At 41.4% G+C, this 16,844-nt stretch overlaps 1 protein-coding gene across 20 annotated transcripts in view; it reads right to left on the reverse strand.

Moving 5' to 3' along the window:
* Nucleotides 1-5,003: 5,003 nt before the first annotated feature.
* The window catches only part of Tenm3 (teneurin transmembrane protein 3), a 2,500,614-nt gene continuing 2,488,773 nt past the window's right edge, over nucleotides 5,004-16,844 (reverse strand). For all 20 annotated transcript variants that reach the window (XM_058571207.1, XM_058571205.1, XM_058571204.1 and 17 more), the window contains 4 exons: nucleotides 16,129-16,425; nucleotides 11,077-12,688; nucleotides 7,951-8,081; nucleotides 5,004-5,895 (listed from right to left, as the gene is read on the reverse strand). In XM_058571207.1, the coding sequence (XP_058427190.1) occupies nucleotides 5,140-5,895; nucleotides 7,951-8,081; nucleotides 11,077-12,688; nucleotides 16,129-16,425 (2,796 nt within the window). In that variant the 3' untranslated portion in view covers nucleotides 5,004-5,139. The remainder of the gene's footprint in view (nucleotides 5,896-7,950; nucleotides 8,082-11,076; nucleotides 12,689-16,128; nucleotides 16,426-16,844) is intronic.

The following is a 16,844-nucleotide window of genomic DNA, read 5'->3' on the forward strand; positions in this document are numbered from 1 at the left end:
TTACCTAAAAGTTATTAGTAATTAACTGACATCAAGAGACCATTGCTTGCAGAGGTGGTGAATAGCAAATGAGAATGTTGGCAAGAGGGGATATTCATTATGTGGCTTAAATTAGAAGGTAGAAAATTCCAATGGCTTATCAGTACCTCTTTGGTACTCTGGCTTAATGTTGTAGATAAAATGGGTAATGGTGATCTATAAATAACTTCTGTTTTTTTTTTTTGTGGGCTTGATAGGATGGCCCAAGCCAAATAAATAGCATATGGAAAATCTAGGTAAATAGTTCGATGGTCTTTCTTTTAGAAATGGTGGTCAATCATTAACATTGCATGGTAGACTTGTTTCTCTACAATGAGGTGAGCTGAGGAGCTAGAAATATTGGCAGCAGGGAGGAGCTTAAAGCAAATGCCTTGTTTTTGGGTTGAGGGCATCTTTATACAATGAAACACACATCATGACTGTATGTTATAGCAGCCTTGGCAAGATCTAGTGTTCCATGCATAGAGAGGTGGTAAGCAATGTCTTCAGGACCTTTCTGGGTAGCATTGCCAGAAGACTACATGATGTAATAAAGAATACTAGCTGACACCAATCTCTGTTCACTTTCGCTTGAATCACTTCTGTGAACTTGGCTTCTAGCATATGATAGACTGTGGTGCTGGGCTCAGATCACTTCTCTGTAGGAAAGTGGGTTAGATTTGGGTTCTATGGAAGTGGTAAGTTATTGCTATGTTGCCCTTCTAGGATTCCCGGGCTGAACTTGCCCCACTCTACTGGAGATCAATGCCAGTCCATCTCACCTGAAGTGGGTGGTGGCAGTTCTTGCATCTGTCCTTGTCATGCTCTGTACTATAGCAAGCAAGCTGCCATGAGCACTACTCAGGTTGTTTTTACCACAGACAGGACATAATGTGGATCAGGGCCAGCTTCCTCTTTGGGATTCTTCCATTCCAGAAGCACCCCAGACAGCTAATTTTGTTCTTCAAAAGGTGAAAGAAATAGTTGCATTTGGAAGTGGACCAGAACAAAGGGAGAAAGAAGAGACCGTGAGCTGGGAGTTCAGTGGGCATGGTTAGGGAATTCATCAAAGGCAGAATTCTCTCCTCATCTTTTCAAGTGCCCGAGAAGCCAGGAGCAGTGGTGCACATCTGTAGTCCCAGCTACTAGGGAGGCTGAGGTAGAAAGACTGCAAGTTCAAGGCCAGCCTGGGCAACTTAGTGAGAGTCTGTCTCAAAATCTTTAAAAAGGGCTGGGAGACATAGTCCAGTGGTAAAATGCTTGCCTAGCATGCATGAGTCCCTGGGTTCAATCCCTAACACAGAATGAAGCAAAACCAAACAAAAAAGTACTTGAGAACCGGTCTTGATTTGAGATGCTTCTATTCAGGTGTTGTACTTATGGTCAGGTCAGGTCAGGTAGTTAGACTCTTGTGCAACTATGAAGTGATGTATGAATGTAAAGAAACAAATGCAAATTTCATAGGATGTGGTTGCAGCCTGTCTCCTACCCAGACATGTATTTACTAAGACATGTTTCACCTACATTATTTTTTTTGTTTGTTTTATGTTTTTGTTCAGACATTACATTTAAGGAAAGCAGTGTGGATAGCGACTAGTAATTTGCCTGTGTTTTTTCTAGATTCCCCATTTGAACCGGTTAAACTCTAATTTGAGCAGAAGAAACTAGACCAGTTTGCCAAGAGGAGTGACCTGATTCCCGTTGGATCCACATGTTATCAAGTTGAGGTTGTCACTACAAAGCAAGTGGGATGAAGTCTGCCTTTTCAGACTAAAATCAAAGCCCTGGCCTGCCAGCTGGAATTGCTGAACGAAGCATGCCCTAATCAGCCGGTCTGTATGTAGATTTAGACAGCTCCAGGAGGCTGCAAGCCTATCAGGCCCAAACTGATTATTCTAATCAAGTGTTTTAATTAAGCACACTTATTGCCAGGATCACAGCAATGAGGCCTGCTTTCCAGTAGTAATGGGCGATCTTTTTTTTTTTTTTTTTTTTTTTTTTTTATTCTTCTTTACAGTTAGAGTGTTTGGCTTTGTGGGGGTGTATTTGATGTTTTTCTAAAGTAGGCCATGGGAGAGTCCTTCGTGCAGTATATCTCCTGTGCAGGCATTCTGGTGAGCACACAAAAAATTAATAATAAAAGATATTACCAACTGGGTTGCTGATGAGTTGATACCCCAAGAACTGCATCTTTTTTTTTTTTTTGCCTACTCCATTGTAAAATACAAAAGCAATACTGGCTAGTCCAAGATTTGAAAAAAATGTATAAACGCACACACATTGGGTTGGCTTTTATTGGAATGCCTAGATGCAATCTATAGTCATCAAGTTATGGAAAATTCAGGTCACATATAAAGTTAAGAAGGCAAATGAAAAGAACAATACAAATCAGACAAAATTTACATCTCAAAATATCATGAAAGCATTTTGACTGGCTTTGCCTAAAATACTTTGAATATCAATTTCTTTTTTTGTAAGCTAATTCTTTTCATTATACAGTCCCCCACCCCCCCAACTCTTAGAAAAAGATCTTTTGTTTACATATTCCCCAAGGTCACTATTTCTTGAAAAAGCATGTCCAGATCACAAGCCTTTTTAGAAAGAAATAGGCTCATTATACCTACTAACAAGACACTAATTGGGTTGATTTGACTTCATCTAAAAGAAGCACCAGGAGATTCTCCAAATGTGTCATTTATCGGTGCCAGTGTAAAGACCAGTCCATGTCAAGAAGAGGTTAAGACTAAGATTTCACTTCTGTCATGTGGTACAAGCTTTTCATGGTCAATACATCAGAGACATTTCTGAGAATTTAGACTCAGAGCCTATTTCACCCAAAAGTACTTACAGCATGCTAAATACAGTCCTGCAGAAGTTCCATCAAACAGAACTGCAAATATCTAAGTTAACAGTTAAAAAATAAAAATGTAAAACAGAGCCATGTTTATGTGGTTTGAAATCTCATAAGTTTTCTAAATTTGGGCTTCATAATACTTGTCAAAGGATTTCCAGGATAAAAAATATTAATGCTAATCTGTGCTTTCATTCTAATAAAATATCAGCATTCATTAGAAGATTAATTACTTCGGTATGCTCTACCAAATACACAAAGACAGTAATAGCACTGATACTGTAAATTCAGTAGCTATTTCAAAACTTTCCCAGCCAATCTGTTTAATAAACACGCCTACTGTGCAATTTAGAGTATGTGATACATACAAAGCAGTTAGAAAATTATTTTCAATACACCACTTGAACCTTTATATTTACGACATGTTCACTTGCTATATTTTATCACCATTATACATAGAGGAAAACAGTGTGTACTATAGCTCAATGAACTGAGAAATATTTTCTAAAAATATTTTTGTGGCTGAATTTGGTGCTCACGAAAGAGATTTGTCAGAGCGGCTGGGCCCGCACAGAAGTGCAGACGGCGCTGTGCTGGCGCCCACACGCTCAATGTGCAGGGGGCACGGTTGTCAGTTCCCTTCCTGCTGGATCTGCCACCCGGCTTCCCCAAGACAGCAGAGGCTGCCATTCAAACCAGCCCTCAAGATGGTTGGGTCATGAGGGCTTATAGGACCTCTGCATCCCTATTTTGGTCCCTCTTGCGACCAGAGGGTCCACGTCCAAGACCAGCAGAGTGACCCTGACCGGCTCCCTCTGGCTCGCTCACCGCTGTTGGGTGTCTGCGATCTTTCCTACTCCTTACTACAACAGGTTATGGTCACGACGACATCAGATCCTTTCCTCCCACAAACGTTTCCGGAACATCTGATGTGGTCTCTCTCCTCCATCATGAGATGGAGCATCCAGGGGCAGTACTCTAACAGTAAAAACCCTGTGGTTAATTATATCAACTCCCCATTGACTTTTAGGGCCACAGAGGGCCAGAGAACCCCTCCTACCCCGCCCAACCCCCCCACTTCTGTTACATTCCACCAGCCTTGGTTTTCTACTGTGCCTCTTAGTTGATAATGGCTGAGGTCACTGGCATGATGAAAAAGAGAAGGAAGAGAAAGGAGCAGTTCTCGGATGAGCCACCCACTTAGGATTGCACTGTCCTATCCATCTAGTGATAGAAAGTTGCACATTTTTTTTCCAACCTAATACAAAAATATTAACACTTCTGGACATTATAGGCATAAGTTGTTATATCTCTACAATATAATAATTTATACTGTACAGCTATAACAGATAATAAAAGGTGCAATCCTTTTTAAAAAAATCACACGGTTCACATGTTTTTATCATTTTATTTTTAAGTATAAACTTTTTAAACACTTTACATAAATTAACTCCTCTGAGACTAATATTTGATGTACAGTAAATTGTAATTCATATAAAAATCCATAAACAACTTGTCTCACATAATTTACAAAAAAATCAGGGTTTCCTTTGCTTATCAGTGACAAGGATTCTATTTGCCAGTTTTTTTTCCCCCAAGGCAAACCACGATAGCATTGTAAAATCCATTATTAAATCCCCGTTGGAGCAGAAGTCACTTGTGCCAATGTCCTTTTACAAAGCAGCACAGGGAAAGAAGTTGGGTTGTCTATAAACAGTAATTTTGCCCCACATTGTAAAATGAACAGAGATATATATCACATCCTATGCAGAGAGACTACTTCTTTGTAAGCAAAGGTCGACAATTCGGTAATATTTGGAAACACTGTACGCCTTTTTTTTTCTTTCTTTTTTTTTTTTTACATCTTACTTAAATACAGTGCCTCAAAGGAACACATGGCCCAGAGCAAAATGTTTAGGCCTTTTTTTTTCCTTTATGATTTTTTTCTTTTAATACTTTCAGTCCAACTGAGTGCAGCGATATGCATATGTAAACATATTCTTTAAAGCCGATCACCTTTAAGGTCATTCAGAAAAAGAGTCGTCTTTGTTTTTGTGTTGTGTGTGTCTGTGTGTACATTTTTAATAGCAGTATCATTCTCCTGGAAGGCTCTTCTGTGTTGGAGAGTCCAATTCGGATTGTGCTACAGAAAAATCTGAGCAAAGGGGTGTGGTGTAGGCTCAAGAGAAATGCAGCAAACCAGTTTGGTCGTCTTCGCGGAAGAGGGTGGCGCGGCCGTCCCTCCGCAGCAGCCGGGACGGCCCGGGGGGTTACCTCTTGCCGATCTCGCTTTGTCGGAGGAACTGGATGTTGTTGGCGCTGTCGGCCAGCTCGGGGTACTGCTCCACCGAGAGTACGTAGTACCCGTCGTAGCCCTGCACCTTGCCCGCGCTCAGCAGCTGCCGCTTCTCGCCCTCCGTCCAGAGGCGCGCGCCCTCCTCGCCGTCGCGCACGCGCTGCTGCTCGCGCGCCCAGGCCCGGGCGAGAGCGCGCTGCCGCGCCTGCTCCAGGATGCGCGCCTTCTCCTCGTCCAGCGTCATGCCGTAGCGCACGTGCAGCGCCAGCGCCCCGAACTGCATCTCCACGTCGGCGAACCTGCGAGTCCTGCCGTTGACCACGGTCGTGGACTGCGACACGGTCACATTGATGCCGTTCTCCAGCGCCTTGCGGCCGCTTGTCAGCCGAAGCGTGCCTAGGTCGCTCTCGGGCGTGGTGGTCTTGATGAAGTAGTGCGTGTCCTTGCCCTCGATGGTGAAGTGCAGGTTCTCCAGGTAGAAGGCGTTGTTGAGGACCGCCGCCACCTTGATGCAGTCCTCGTTGGCGATGTTGAGCACGTTGGTCTGCACGCGGCCCTGGCTGACCGCCAGCATGACGCCCTTGCCAATCAGCGACTTGACCGTGGCGAACCACAGCCAGGATTGCTCGCTGCCGGCCTTGCGCCTGCTCACCTGCACCTCGGCCATCTTCCCCAGGGACAGGAAGGCCTTCGCTTGTCTCGCCACTTGCTGCTGGACTCCAAAAATAGGCTGAAAAACGAAACACAACAGGGGGACGGGTGAAAAATTGTGGCACCTGGTTGCAAGGGAGCCGCAAATCCTGGCCGCCTTCCCACTCTGGACCAAAAAACGAGAGGCCGTGGGTGGAGAGCACATAGGCATTTATTAAAACCTCATCTGGTTTTTTAAGAGATGAAAGGCTTACACAACCTGGGGGGAGGAATGCATTCAAGTGCCCCTCCTCTCAAGGTGATCCAAATGGCTTCTGAAATATTAAAAGAAGGAACTCCATCATGTATTACTGTAAGCTCTTTTAGTTTCTAACCTGGGCAAAATATTCCTATCTTTAGCGTTTCCTTTATAATTCTTAGATGCTTCTTGGCATACTCACCCCATGTGGGGAACCCAGTTTATCAAGCCCTCCCACTGCAGCAGCTTTCTCCAAAGAGGCGAAAGAAAGTAGGAGCACAGAAAGATTCCAAAGGCTGGGGTGCCTTGGGGCAGATCACTAGGCCCCATTTCATATGCTTTGAAATACTTTTTCTCTGATTGAAGTCAACTCTGCCCCCTCTCCTGGTGAACCCAGTTCTCAGATGAAAATCTTCAGTGTAATTGCAGAACTGAAATGTAGCGGGATGAGTGGGCAGTGGGGCAGGTGGAGATGAGTATTACTTTAGGAAAACAGTTATTTTTCAGAGACTTAGGGACAGTGGATCATCATCATTGGCAAATGTTTCAAATTGGGGCATCTTAACCCAGCCATTTCTTATACTACCAGATGTTTGTCTGGACAGTGTTTCCCAAATGGAAACATCTGTTTCATTTGCAGCAAAGAAACATTTGTTTTCTGCACTTGGGCAGCCTCAGTATCTTTGCCTAATTCCCTAAGCTGTCCTTACTGCGCACCTCTCTTGACAGGGAACTTGAACCATATTAAAAGGCTGCTTAGGAGAAAAAGTTGGCAAGTCCATTTGTACAGTCAGAGTTAAGTGTTTTCAGACATGTTGGAATATCATACACAATTAGGATGTACATGTTGAAATATATTAGGAAACGTCAGAATGCCTTCATGGGCCTTTATCAGTGTAGATACATTTGCAATTAGAAATGTTAACATGGCTCCCAGGACCTTGATGGGTTGTGCTTTTTAAATGTAAAGGTGACAGCTGGGAAAAAAGAAGCTTTCATGTTAAGTATGAAACATGTACCAGAATATAGATAAATTGGCAGTGTATATATATACTGTGTGCGCGTGCACCGTGATCATGATTGCCTTTTCTCTTTGTGTTCGTTGAAATTATAGGAGATTGCTGTGGGGATTAATCTTTCTAATAAACTCTGCACTCTCTTCTTCTTATCACTAATGGGCAACCCAATTTCTTGATCTCTAATTATTCTTGCTCTAAGCTAGAAAGCCTGGCGTGTTGTTGTGCATTCCTTTCTGATCACTGAATGATGGGAATTTAAAGTGCCACTTTCTGACATGGCAGTGTTGACTTTGCAATTTTCCATCCTTTTCCTTGTGTTATTTCTCACAACAGTTGCAGGCCTCCTAATTTGTTATTTCCAGGAAAATTCCCCGAACACCTGGTTGTTGGTAGAGCCTTACTGAGGACATTTTATTTTTAGTTTTAATTTTTTTCTGCCATGAAACCCTGTGAATATTTTAAACAGGCTGAACTCTGTGGCATTGTTTGTGGGGTGCCAATTTGTAATATGCATCCCTTGCCCTCTTGTTTACTGTATCTTCACCTTCAGGTCCCAAGTGTCATAAATGTACTTTCATGGGGTTCTCTGTAGAAACCTAGCACTCACAATTGAGCTTCTGCCTTTTATTACCTTTTGATAATGTCTTTCTGTATTTTTATTAGCAACACTAAAAAGAGATTTAAGCCTTTTAACGGGCTCCTGGTTTGCTGAACAGAAATGCAGAGGAAATGTTGATTTTCCCTCCTTAAAAGGGTAAAAAGATGAAAAAGTGTCTTTGGTACAATTTTCACAAGGGTTAGTTTGATTAAATATGGGTAAATACGACACAAGCAGCCATTTGTCACCTTTTCATAGTTCTGCTTTTTGTTTTCTTACCGGCACATCATCCCACTGCTGACTCTTCACAAGTTCGTAAGAAGGTTCTGTTAAATCAAATTTGGGAACAGGGAATCCAGGAATAGCATTGTGCAGATGGAAGCCAAATGTCACCAGCCAGCTGTTAACATCTAGGAGAAGAATGTTCAAAATGAAAGGTGTTAGGGTTTATTTTGTACTTTCGTAAATTTAAATTCTTACCTTAAAAAGACTCTAATTTCACAAATAATCTGAAAACGAGCATGTGTCTGCCTTCCTCCTACCATTTCAAACCTACTCTCTATTTTTAGACTGGAAAACAATAACCTCAATAGCACACCTATGGCAAATGCTACAGAAAAGACAAATATTAGACACTCTCAGAGCGGATAAGCTGTCACAAGTGCGAAACTGCATCCTGTGCCAGTAATAATGATGAAAAGGGTAATAACAATGTGCAGCAGCATGAAAAAGACGTCGTAGAAAACAAATGAAATCTGTTTTGTAGTTAGTAAAGGCTGTTCTTAAATAGAAGTTGTGTGTTATTAGCTTTCAAAAGCTAGCCCAAGGATATGCGGACTTCTACAACCCATTTTCTATTAATAAAAACCCTCAATTGAGAGTATTAAAATGAACACTTGATTCTTAATCAAAGATGAATGCTAAAAGCTGGTAACACTGGCCAAGGGCACAGAAGTTCTGATTACCATCAGTTATGACTTCAAAGGCTCGCTGTGCACAGGTGGAGACAAACTTTTTGGGGAGAGAACCTGGAAACCTTTAAAATGGTATTCTAAAATATTGCCATGTGACTCCAAAAGCCATTAAGCTCAGAATAAGGCTTTTATTCTATTCTGGAGGTTATAATGTTACAGAACTACTCAGCAGGCTTGCAGCTTTATGAGTACAGTTGGGTGTAGATTATTTTATATATTAAGCACATTGCTGGAAAATTTGAAATTGCATTTCACCTAATATATTTTATGCTGTTCCATCTCTCTTTTGATGTTTTTCAGAAAATGCTGCTATGGCATTCCCCGCAGTCTACGTTGCTAGGAGAGGATGAATTCAGGAGCTGTGGGCTTTCCAGCCTTTCAGGCAGCCCCTGTCAACACCCCTTAAATAACCAGTGGTAAACTGCTTGTCAGAATGATGGAGGGCCACTTGCTTCCTATTTCCTTCTCCAGGGCACAAACTCTCACCTCATCGCCAGGCAGGCAGATGCTTTGTCCATTTGCCTACAGAACCCATGGTATTCTCTCTTCTTTAAATAGGCTGGTGGTAGTGGTAGTGGGGAAGAAATAAATCCCCACATTGTTCACATAGGATGGAAAGTGGTACTTTTTTTTGTGGGAGTGTGTAAAAGATCACAGGGGAGTCTAACATTTTGGGGAAATTTTTTTCTTCCAAATATTGGAGTCTTGAGGGCAAAGATTCTACTTTACACACTGTCTGCCTAAGAACAAATGGAAGGATCTTAAGGATTGAAAAGTACTGCCAAATAATGGGATTTGAATACACATATGTACTGAAACACCCTGGATGAGAATACCAGGAGGGGGTGGCTGAATTAGGTTGCTGAGAGAAGGGACTTCCAGCTGGTTCACATGGAAAAGAGATATGGAAAGCTTTAGGCAGTCTGGAAAAGTAAGAAGCAGATGCAAAATGAACAGGGGGCAGCATTTTGAGAGCTGTCCTGAACTGAGAGAACAGAAATCTCACTATGCCTCAGACACTGAGGCAGCTTGGGGCATCCAACATAAGCCGAAACAAAACAGAAAACCCCTAAAACAAACAAAAAAAGAAAACAGGAAAGAAACTTCCTCCAGGAAACCTAGATGTGGCAGAAAGGTTAATTATGACAACATAACTGGAATCGAAAGCAGGAGGATTCAGAATTCTTGGAGTAAAGGATGAGCGAAGGAGTCAGCTAGTGCTTGTACAGACCTGGTCTTTCCTATATTCTGGTTGTTCTTTGGTGGTAGAAGTGGGAATTGATGGTTTAACTCTTGCAACACTGAAAGAGTAACATGCACCAAAATTGGAAAGATCTTAAATCTATAGCCTGATAATTATCAGAGTGGTAGAATACTAGTGTGCCTTTTAGTAGTGTCATCATGCAAGAATTGAATTAAATGATGATGAAGACAGCAGTGTGAGAAGACAGAAGCAAGAAGAGAAACAGAATCCACTGGCTAAGCAATGAGAGGAGAAACTGCTCCATTATTGTCATGACATGATGGCAATAAAGAGGGTGGAAAAACCTCCCAGGGATGAGAGGGTGGGTCACACTGGGTTGTTTCCCATAATTATCTCTAGTAGAGTCTTAAATATGAATTAAAAACCCAATATTACACAGTTATAGGGCAATTACTGTGTAATGGAAAACTACTTATATTCTTATATTTTATCCTGTGGATAGGCATTATTGTTCCAACTTTATAGTTAAGACAACTGCTATAGTTTAGATGTTGAATGTTCCCCAATGTCCACGTATTAAAGAACTGTTCCACCAGGGTGGTGCTATTGCCAGGTGGTGGAACCTTTGAGATCTGGGGCCTTAGGTCATTGGGGGCATGCCTTTGAAGGGACCTGTGGGACCCAGGTCTCTACCTCTTCCCACTTTGCTTCCTGGCTGATGAGGTGAGTGGTTTTGTATTCCAGGTGCTCTTGCCATGACATGCTGCCTTGCCACAGGCCCAAAGCGACAGGATCAAATGAACATGGACTGGAAGCTCCAAAACTGTGAGCCAAAATCTTTCCTCTTAATAAGTGACCGCCTTAGATATTTTGTTGGAAAAATGAATAAAAGAGCAACTGAGATTCAAAAAATTACCTTGCTTATAAAGCCACACAATTTGTAGGAGAGCCGTTGAGACTGAAACCCTCATTTTGGAACTCTGAGTTTATCCTGTCTTTTGCTTCCCTGTGTCTCTTCCCCTCCATAAATAACTAGATTCCATGTCATTTCAAAACTTGTGTGCTTAAGCATTGGTAGGAAGAAACCGTGTTTCATTTTATCTTTGTAGTTTCTCTATGAATCCACAGAGACAAATACATTTAAAAGGCCAATTCCAGTTATTTTATTGTATTAATCCAGTGGTTACAAAACTTTAGCACTTTGAAAAGTAAATTAAAAAAGCTTACCGGTGATGTAGTCTTTTACATCATGGATTTTGCTTGCAGGGTTGTTATTCCTAAACATATACAGATTAAAAGGGGCTGGGTCCTTTCCAATTCTTTTCCAGATTTCTATGTCAGGTGTTGTCCATCGTCCTGCCAAAATGTCATAATCTCTTTCTCCAAAGTGGATTAATTTGGTGAGTGGGTCATACAGGCCACCATGAAATCCAATTACAAGTTGAAAGTCAATGTTGGAGTCAAAATAGATCTCACCATATGCGGTGTACTGAATCTGTTTTAGCATAAGCCCGTTGCTACTGAAAACTGCCAATGGTGTCCCTGTGTTATCTGATGCAATATAGAATTCATCTCCACTGCTGATTTCCATGGCAAAAAGATGTCCTTGGAGATCATAATAAAGGGAGGTAATTTCTGAACTCGAATGGTTGTAGACATGAGTAATCCTAGTGGGATAAGTCAGGTCAGCATAAAAAAACTGCAGGTGCTGTCCTAGACTGGTTTTGCTAGAAACACGCCTTCCCAGGCCATCATAACGATAGATCACTGTCCAGCCACTGCCTTTACTGTACACTCGAGTTAGGAGTCCCTTGGAGCTGTATTCAAAGATTTCTGTGCCTCTTTGACGCAGGAAACCATCTTCATCCAACCGATATTGAACGTCACCTAGTCGAGTGATTCTGTCTCGAAGGTCATAACGAAGAGGTGTCAAACGTGCACTGTTGCTTGGATTCAGTAAATGGAGGTTTCCATTCAGATCATAGTTGTAACGCCACATGATCTTTTCATTTAGGTAAACGGTTTGGAGCTGTCCATCAACGTCATATTCATAAGCATATTTGGTAGTGTTGGCAAAGGGCCCTATTTTAATCTCTCTCTTGGTTACCCGACCCATGTTATCATATTGAATTGTAATCCAGTACATGAGTGACCTGAATATCTCATACTGAATCTCCTTGATGCGGCCATGGGCATCAAAGTGCTTCGTATAAGTCATTACAGCTGTGGAAATGATCTGGTTAATATCATAATATATAACTCCAAATTTTCCGAACTGCTCAACTTTTCCAGAAATGTCATCAAACTGATAGAGATCAATGGGCAGTGGAGTTTCATTGATGACACCCTGCATGCTGGTCACTCGAAAGCTGTTGTCATAACTATAGTCAAATCTCGCATTTACCATCCCATCTTCACTAAAGCGGAAAATCTGTCTGTCAATCAGGGGGCCAATTTGCCTGTATCTAATGGTGCAAATAAAACCGTCACTCTGGAGGTTTACTGTTTTTAGGACTCCTGCTGTTTCATCATAGGTAAAACTAACTCTTGTGCTATCATATAAAATTTCTGAGAGCCTAGTTTGCCTTCTATACTTGAATAAGACCCTCCGACTTGTACCCAGGAAAGCCGTTTGCAGAAGCAGCCCTTCCTCGTTGTAGTCTGTGATGATGGAGGCATTGCTTTCTGGGGGGTTGTATATGTTGCGGTAGTAGCCAATGGACCGGATGGTCTGCATGGTATGGCGAGCCACACTGGGCATAGTGATGGCAGACAGACGGTCCCACATATCGTATTCGAAGATGTACTGCCGTTGGCTATGAAGCAGAAGAACCATGGACTGTAAAGAGAGCACACAGTGTTATCCAGTGTTTGCAAATGGGGGAAGTGAAAGCAGATTTAGTGACCACAAATACACAGAAACATTCCGCCTGAGAAAATGGTTTTCATTTTAATTGAGTTATCCTTGACCTTACATGTTGTTAACGATTCCCTGCCTAATTTGCTTGGATGCTTAATTGTGGGGGGTTCTGCAATTAGTGGCTCAAGATTCATAATGTGCTGCTTGTCATGATTGCACCATTCTTTTCCCAGGCATTCACAGCCAACCAGCAGATTGTCAATGGATTTGGAGAAGTCATAATACAGGCATGAACAAAGCTGCTTTAAAGACAATATTTCAAGGAGAAAATAGCATGGGGGAAAATGCAATCCTAACCATAATTAGCAATTATTTACTAGGATGGCTTTCCCCCTTGTTTGATTGAAGAGCCACTCAAATCATGTCCTAATTTCCAGTGTATCTGGGGGAGGAACAAAACATTCAAAATATTATGCCATGAAGAGGAGGCATAAAATTAGCCCAAAATGGATAACATGTACATAAAGCATCAATGTTGACAAACACTGTTAATCACATGATGAGTGAGAACTGTAAATATCCTCACTAGAGATATGGGTTTAGATATGGCAATTTATTTAGGAAATTATTACAATGTATCTGTATTGACACTAAAATCTACATTTTGATATTTCCTTTTGTGGGTATCAAATCTGATTTGCACCCAAGTGCTATATAATAATGGTTTCTGGTCTACATATACTTTGGTGCTGAATTATGAAGTGAATAACTATATGAATAAAAATAAATTTTTCAAGTAATTGCTGAAAGATGAATGGCATTCATTTATTTGGCCAACAGGAGAAAATGTCAGTCCTAAGGCTGGTTAACTGAAGCACAATCATAATATAGGGCTTGGGTGGTTCTTCCCTCTGGTAAAGTTCTCTAACCCCCATTAGACCCAATGGAATGATGGCAGGACAGGGAGGAGGGTTAGGCTCGGATGCTCCCTTGGACTTATTTCTTTGCTTCTGATATGGAAATGCACAATCCTTTGTCCAAGTCTCGTGTTTTATTTTCCACCATCTTCAAAAACAGTTTTCATGATATAGATGCCTGAAGAATTCCTCAGTGGCTATATCCTAGGGGCAGTTTTTGTATGTGGGTGCTATGTTTGGATCTTAAATGTCCCCTAGAGGCCATGTGTTGTAAGCTTGGTTGCCAGCCTCTGGTGCTATTGGGATGTGGTGAAACTTTTAAGAGGTACAGCCTAGTGGAAGGATGTTAGGTCACTGAGGGTGTCCCCTTGGAGGGGACACTGGGACCGTGACTCCTTCTTACTCTCTTTTGGCTTCCTGATGGCCATGAATGAGATGAGCAGCTTTATATTCCCTGCCATGATGTTTTGCTTTCCACAGGCCTCCAGAAAAATGGAGCCAAGAGACCATGAACTGAAACTTCTGAAAGTGTTGAGTCAAAATAAATCCTTCCTCCTATAAACCTGGTATTTTGTCACAGCAACAGAAAGCTGACTAATACATGGGTTGTATAGTAAATGTCACAAGAGTTTTCCCTGAAAAGTTTGCACTCTCCCAAGGAAGGTTTGGACAACTGCAATTCACAGAAATTTTGTACCTAGTTTTGCAGTCACTTAACATATTCGATGGTAGTTAGTAAAATATTCCTTGTTTTGTGATAAGTAATTTTGAATTTGGGTACCTATCCTTGCAAGAAATGGAAATAGTTTGGGATGGTTTTAGGAATTTGGGAGAGGTAATGAGAAAGGACTCATTGGTTTTTTCTGATCTCCACGAATACAAGCAGGTGATCTTGGTTACTGTCTTTGCCATTTTGTGACCAAGGCTCTTATCAATGATCTCCTCCTTGGTTCGTTTACACATTTTCAGCCACATCACCACTGTCAATTTTAGGGGGGAGTTTAAGTATTCATATTTCTATTACCCTTCTCTGTAATGTACTTAAATTGGGAAAACTTTTCTAGTCTATTCCTTTCCCACTTAGAGAAGCTGCCTTGGGACTTGTTAGGTTGGAGGGTAAAATACCTGCCAGGTGTCAGGATTTATTCCCAGACAAGTAAATGTGTAGACTCAATGGTCTCTTGGCAAACAATTAACCAACAGTGGAGTGGAATGGTTACTATCTTTAGAGCTTGTCATGCAACAGGCATTATCTATGGTTTCAAGGGTGAGTCTCTTCTAAGGAGAGAAGACGACCGGGTTTGCAGGAGCAGACTGGCCAGGATGGTCCTGGCTGAAAGCATTCCAGAGTTGGGAGGCTGCCTTAAATACTGCACTGTGCTTTAAAACTGAACATGGTTGTCAGGAAGGTTACAGTCTGTGTATAGGCTACTTGGAATCAGATGAGATGGCCCATGTGGAGGGGGTTTGGTGTAGACTGAGGGGTTCTGTGGAGCACCTCTGATGAAGAACAGGATTGTGGGAGGTGAGCACAGCAATGATGTGCCTGTGGTATTTTATATGAAAGATGTTACTCTGTGTAACTTCTGATACATGTAAGGGTGAAGACAGCAACTGTTGAGGGTCGAGTTTGTAACAGGCTGCTGTGTAACTGGCTTTGAGACTTGAGATGTAAAAGAACTCAAAATTGCATCGTTTCAAGTGCTAATGCCTATCTCAAAGGCAAATGAAACATCTCATGAATATGCTCTTTGGTGGATTACATTTCTTAAGAACAGAATTATGGGAGACCATCCCTTCCCTTTTCTTCCCTTTTCATTTCCTTTTGACCCTAGTCAATACCCCAAGCCATGCATTGTACAGCTCAGCATTTTGCACATGTGCAACTAACTCTAAGTCTCTATTTCTGGTATTGTGCATAGTTCTTAGGAATTGGAAAAAGCCTAAGTGGCAATGCTTATCTATTATATATAGGAGAAAAGAGAGATGCCACAAAGTATCTGAAAGCGTGGCTTTCTAAGAAAATAACCTCTTTTGGTTAATAATGCATAAATAGGGCCTACATGCTTTTTATGGTTATGTTGAAGCTCTGCCAGTAACAATGCAAAACTGACAGCTTTAACTGTGCTAATGTAAGGCTCTTTCTTAAATGAAAGAGCCAGCATGGAATTATTTACAAATGACTTACAAGCTCAAGGTCTAATTTGTGAATGTTGTCGATGTACAAGCTTGGCAGGTGGATAGTGTTAGTGCTTGTTTGTTTACAACATAAATCACTTAAAAGGGTCTCGGATAGTGAAACTTAACTAAGGAGAAACTACTTTGCTAATGTAGAAATTCATCACTGCTGTAACACTACGACTGCAATATTGATACTGAGAATAATAAATGGAACTCCTTCCCATGTTGCCGTCCCCACACCCCACCTTGTAGTGCTCAGGGTGATTGCTGGGAAACGCTAATCATCCCATTCCTATTTGAAACCACACTGTGCAGACGCACCTTTTCTAAGTATGTGTAACTCCATGTTTTACCATCAGCAAAGACCCGAGATACAATCCTTCCCTGTCCGTCATAATCTACTTTTTCACTAGTGGTTCCTCGCTGGATGCTGGCGATCTGACCAGTGGATGAATAGGTGACGTTGACGGCCATCAGCTTGCTGCTTGGCAGCCAGAGAGTTGGGTGCCCTGATGTGTCATAGGCGATCCTCAGCAGAAATTTACGATGGTCGTCATAGATTTTTTCTGTCTTTGTTGTCCGATCAAAGTCAACTGAAAGGAGGTTTCTGCCATTAACCTGTTAGCACACAAACAAGATGATAAAATAAATCATATTATTCCAATACTAGTCACTTATTACTCTTCAGAGTCCTGGGTATTGTTTAAACACCATTTATGATGATTGATTCACTTTGTCAGTAAATTAATTTAGCAACTTCTTGGGTACAAGTGCCAGGCAGTAGATTAACTGCTCTTTTAAAAGGTTTTATTAAGCAGAAAGACAGCCTGGCATTTGTTCAAAACCATTTCAATTAAATTTTGTAAACTAAAGCAACCGATAAGAAAAATTCCAAAATGTATTCACTTTTAAGTTTTTTCAGAAGATCTGAAGGTGATAAACATGACACCTATGTAAATTACTCAAAGCTCCTCCCCTCAAAGACACTGGAAAATAATTGCGTTAGTAAATTAATCATGGTTACATTAAATAAAACA

Source organism: Marmota monax, unplaced genomic scaffold (assembly GCF_021218885.2).
Source record: "Marmota monax isolate L192 unplaced genomic scaffold, Marmota_monax_Labrador192_F-V1.1 WCK01_AAM20220418_F8-fsc00113, whole genome shotgun sequence".
NCBI classification, from domain to species: domain Eukaryota; kingdom Metazoa; phylum Chordata; class Mammalia; order Rodentia; family Sciuridae; genus Marmota; species Marmota monax.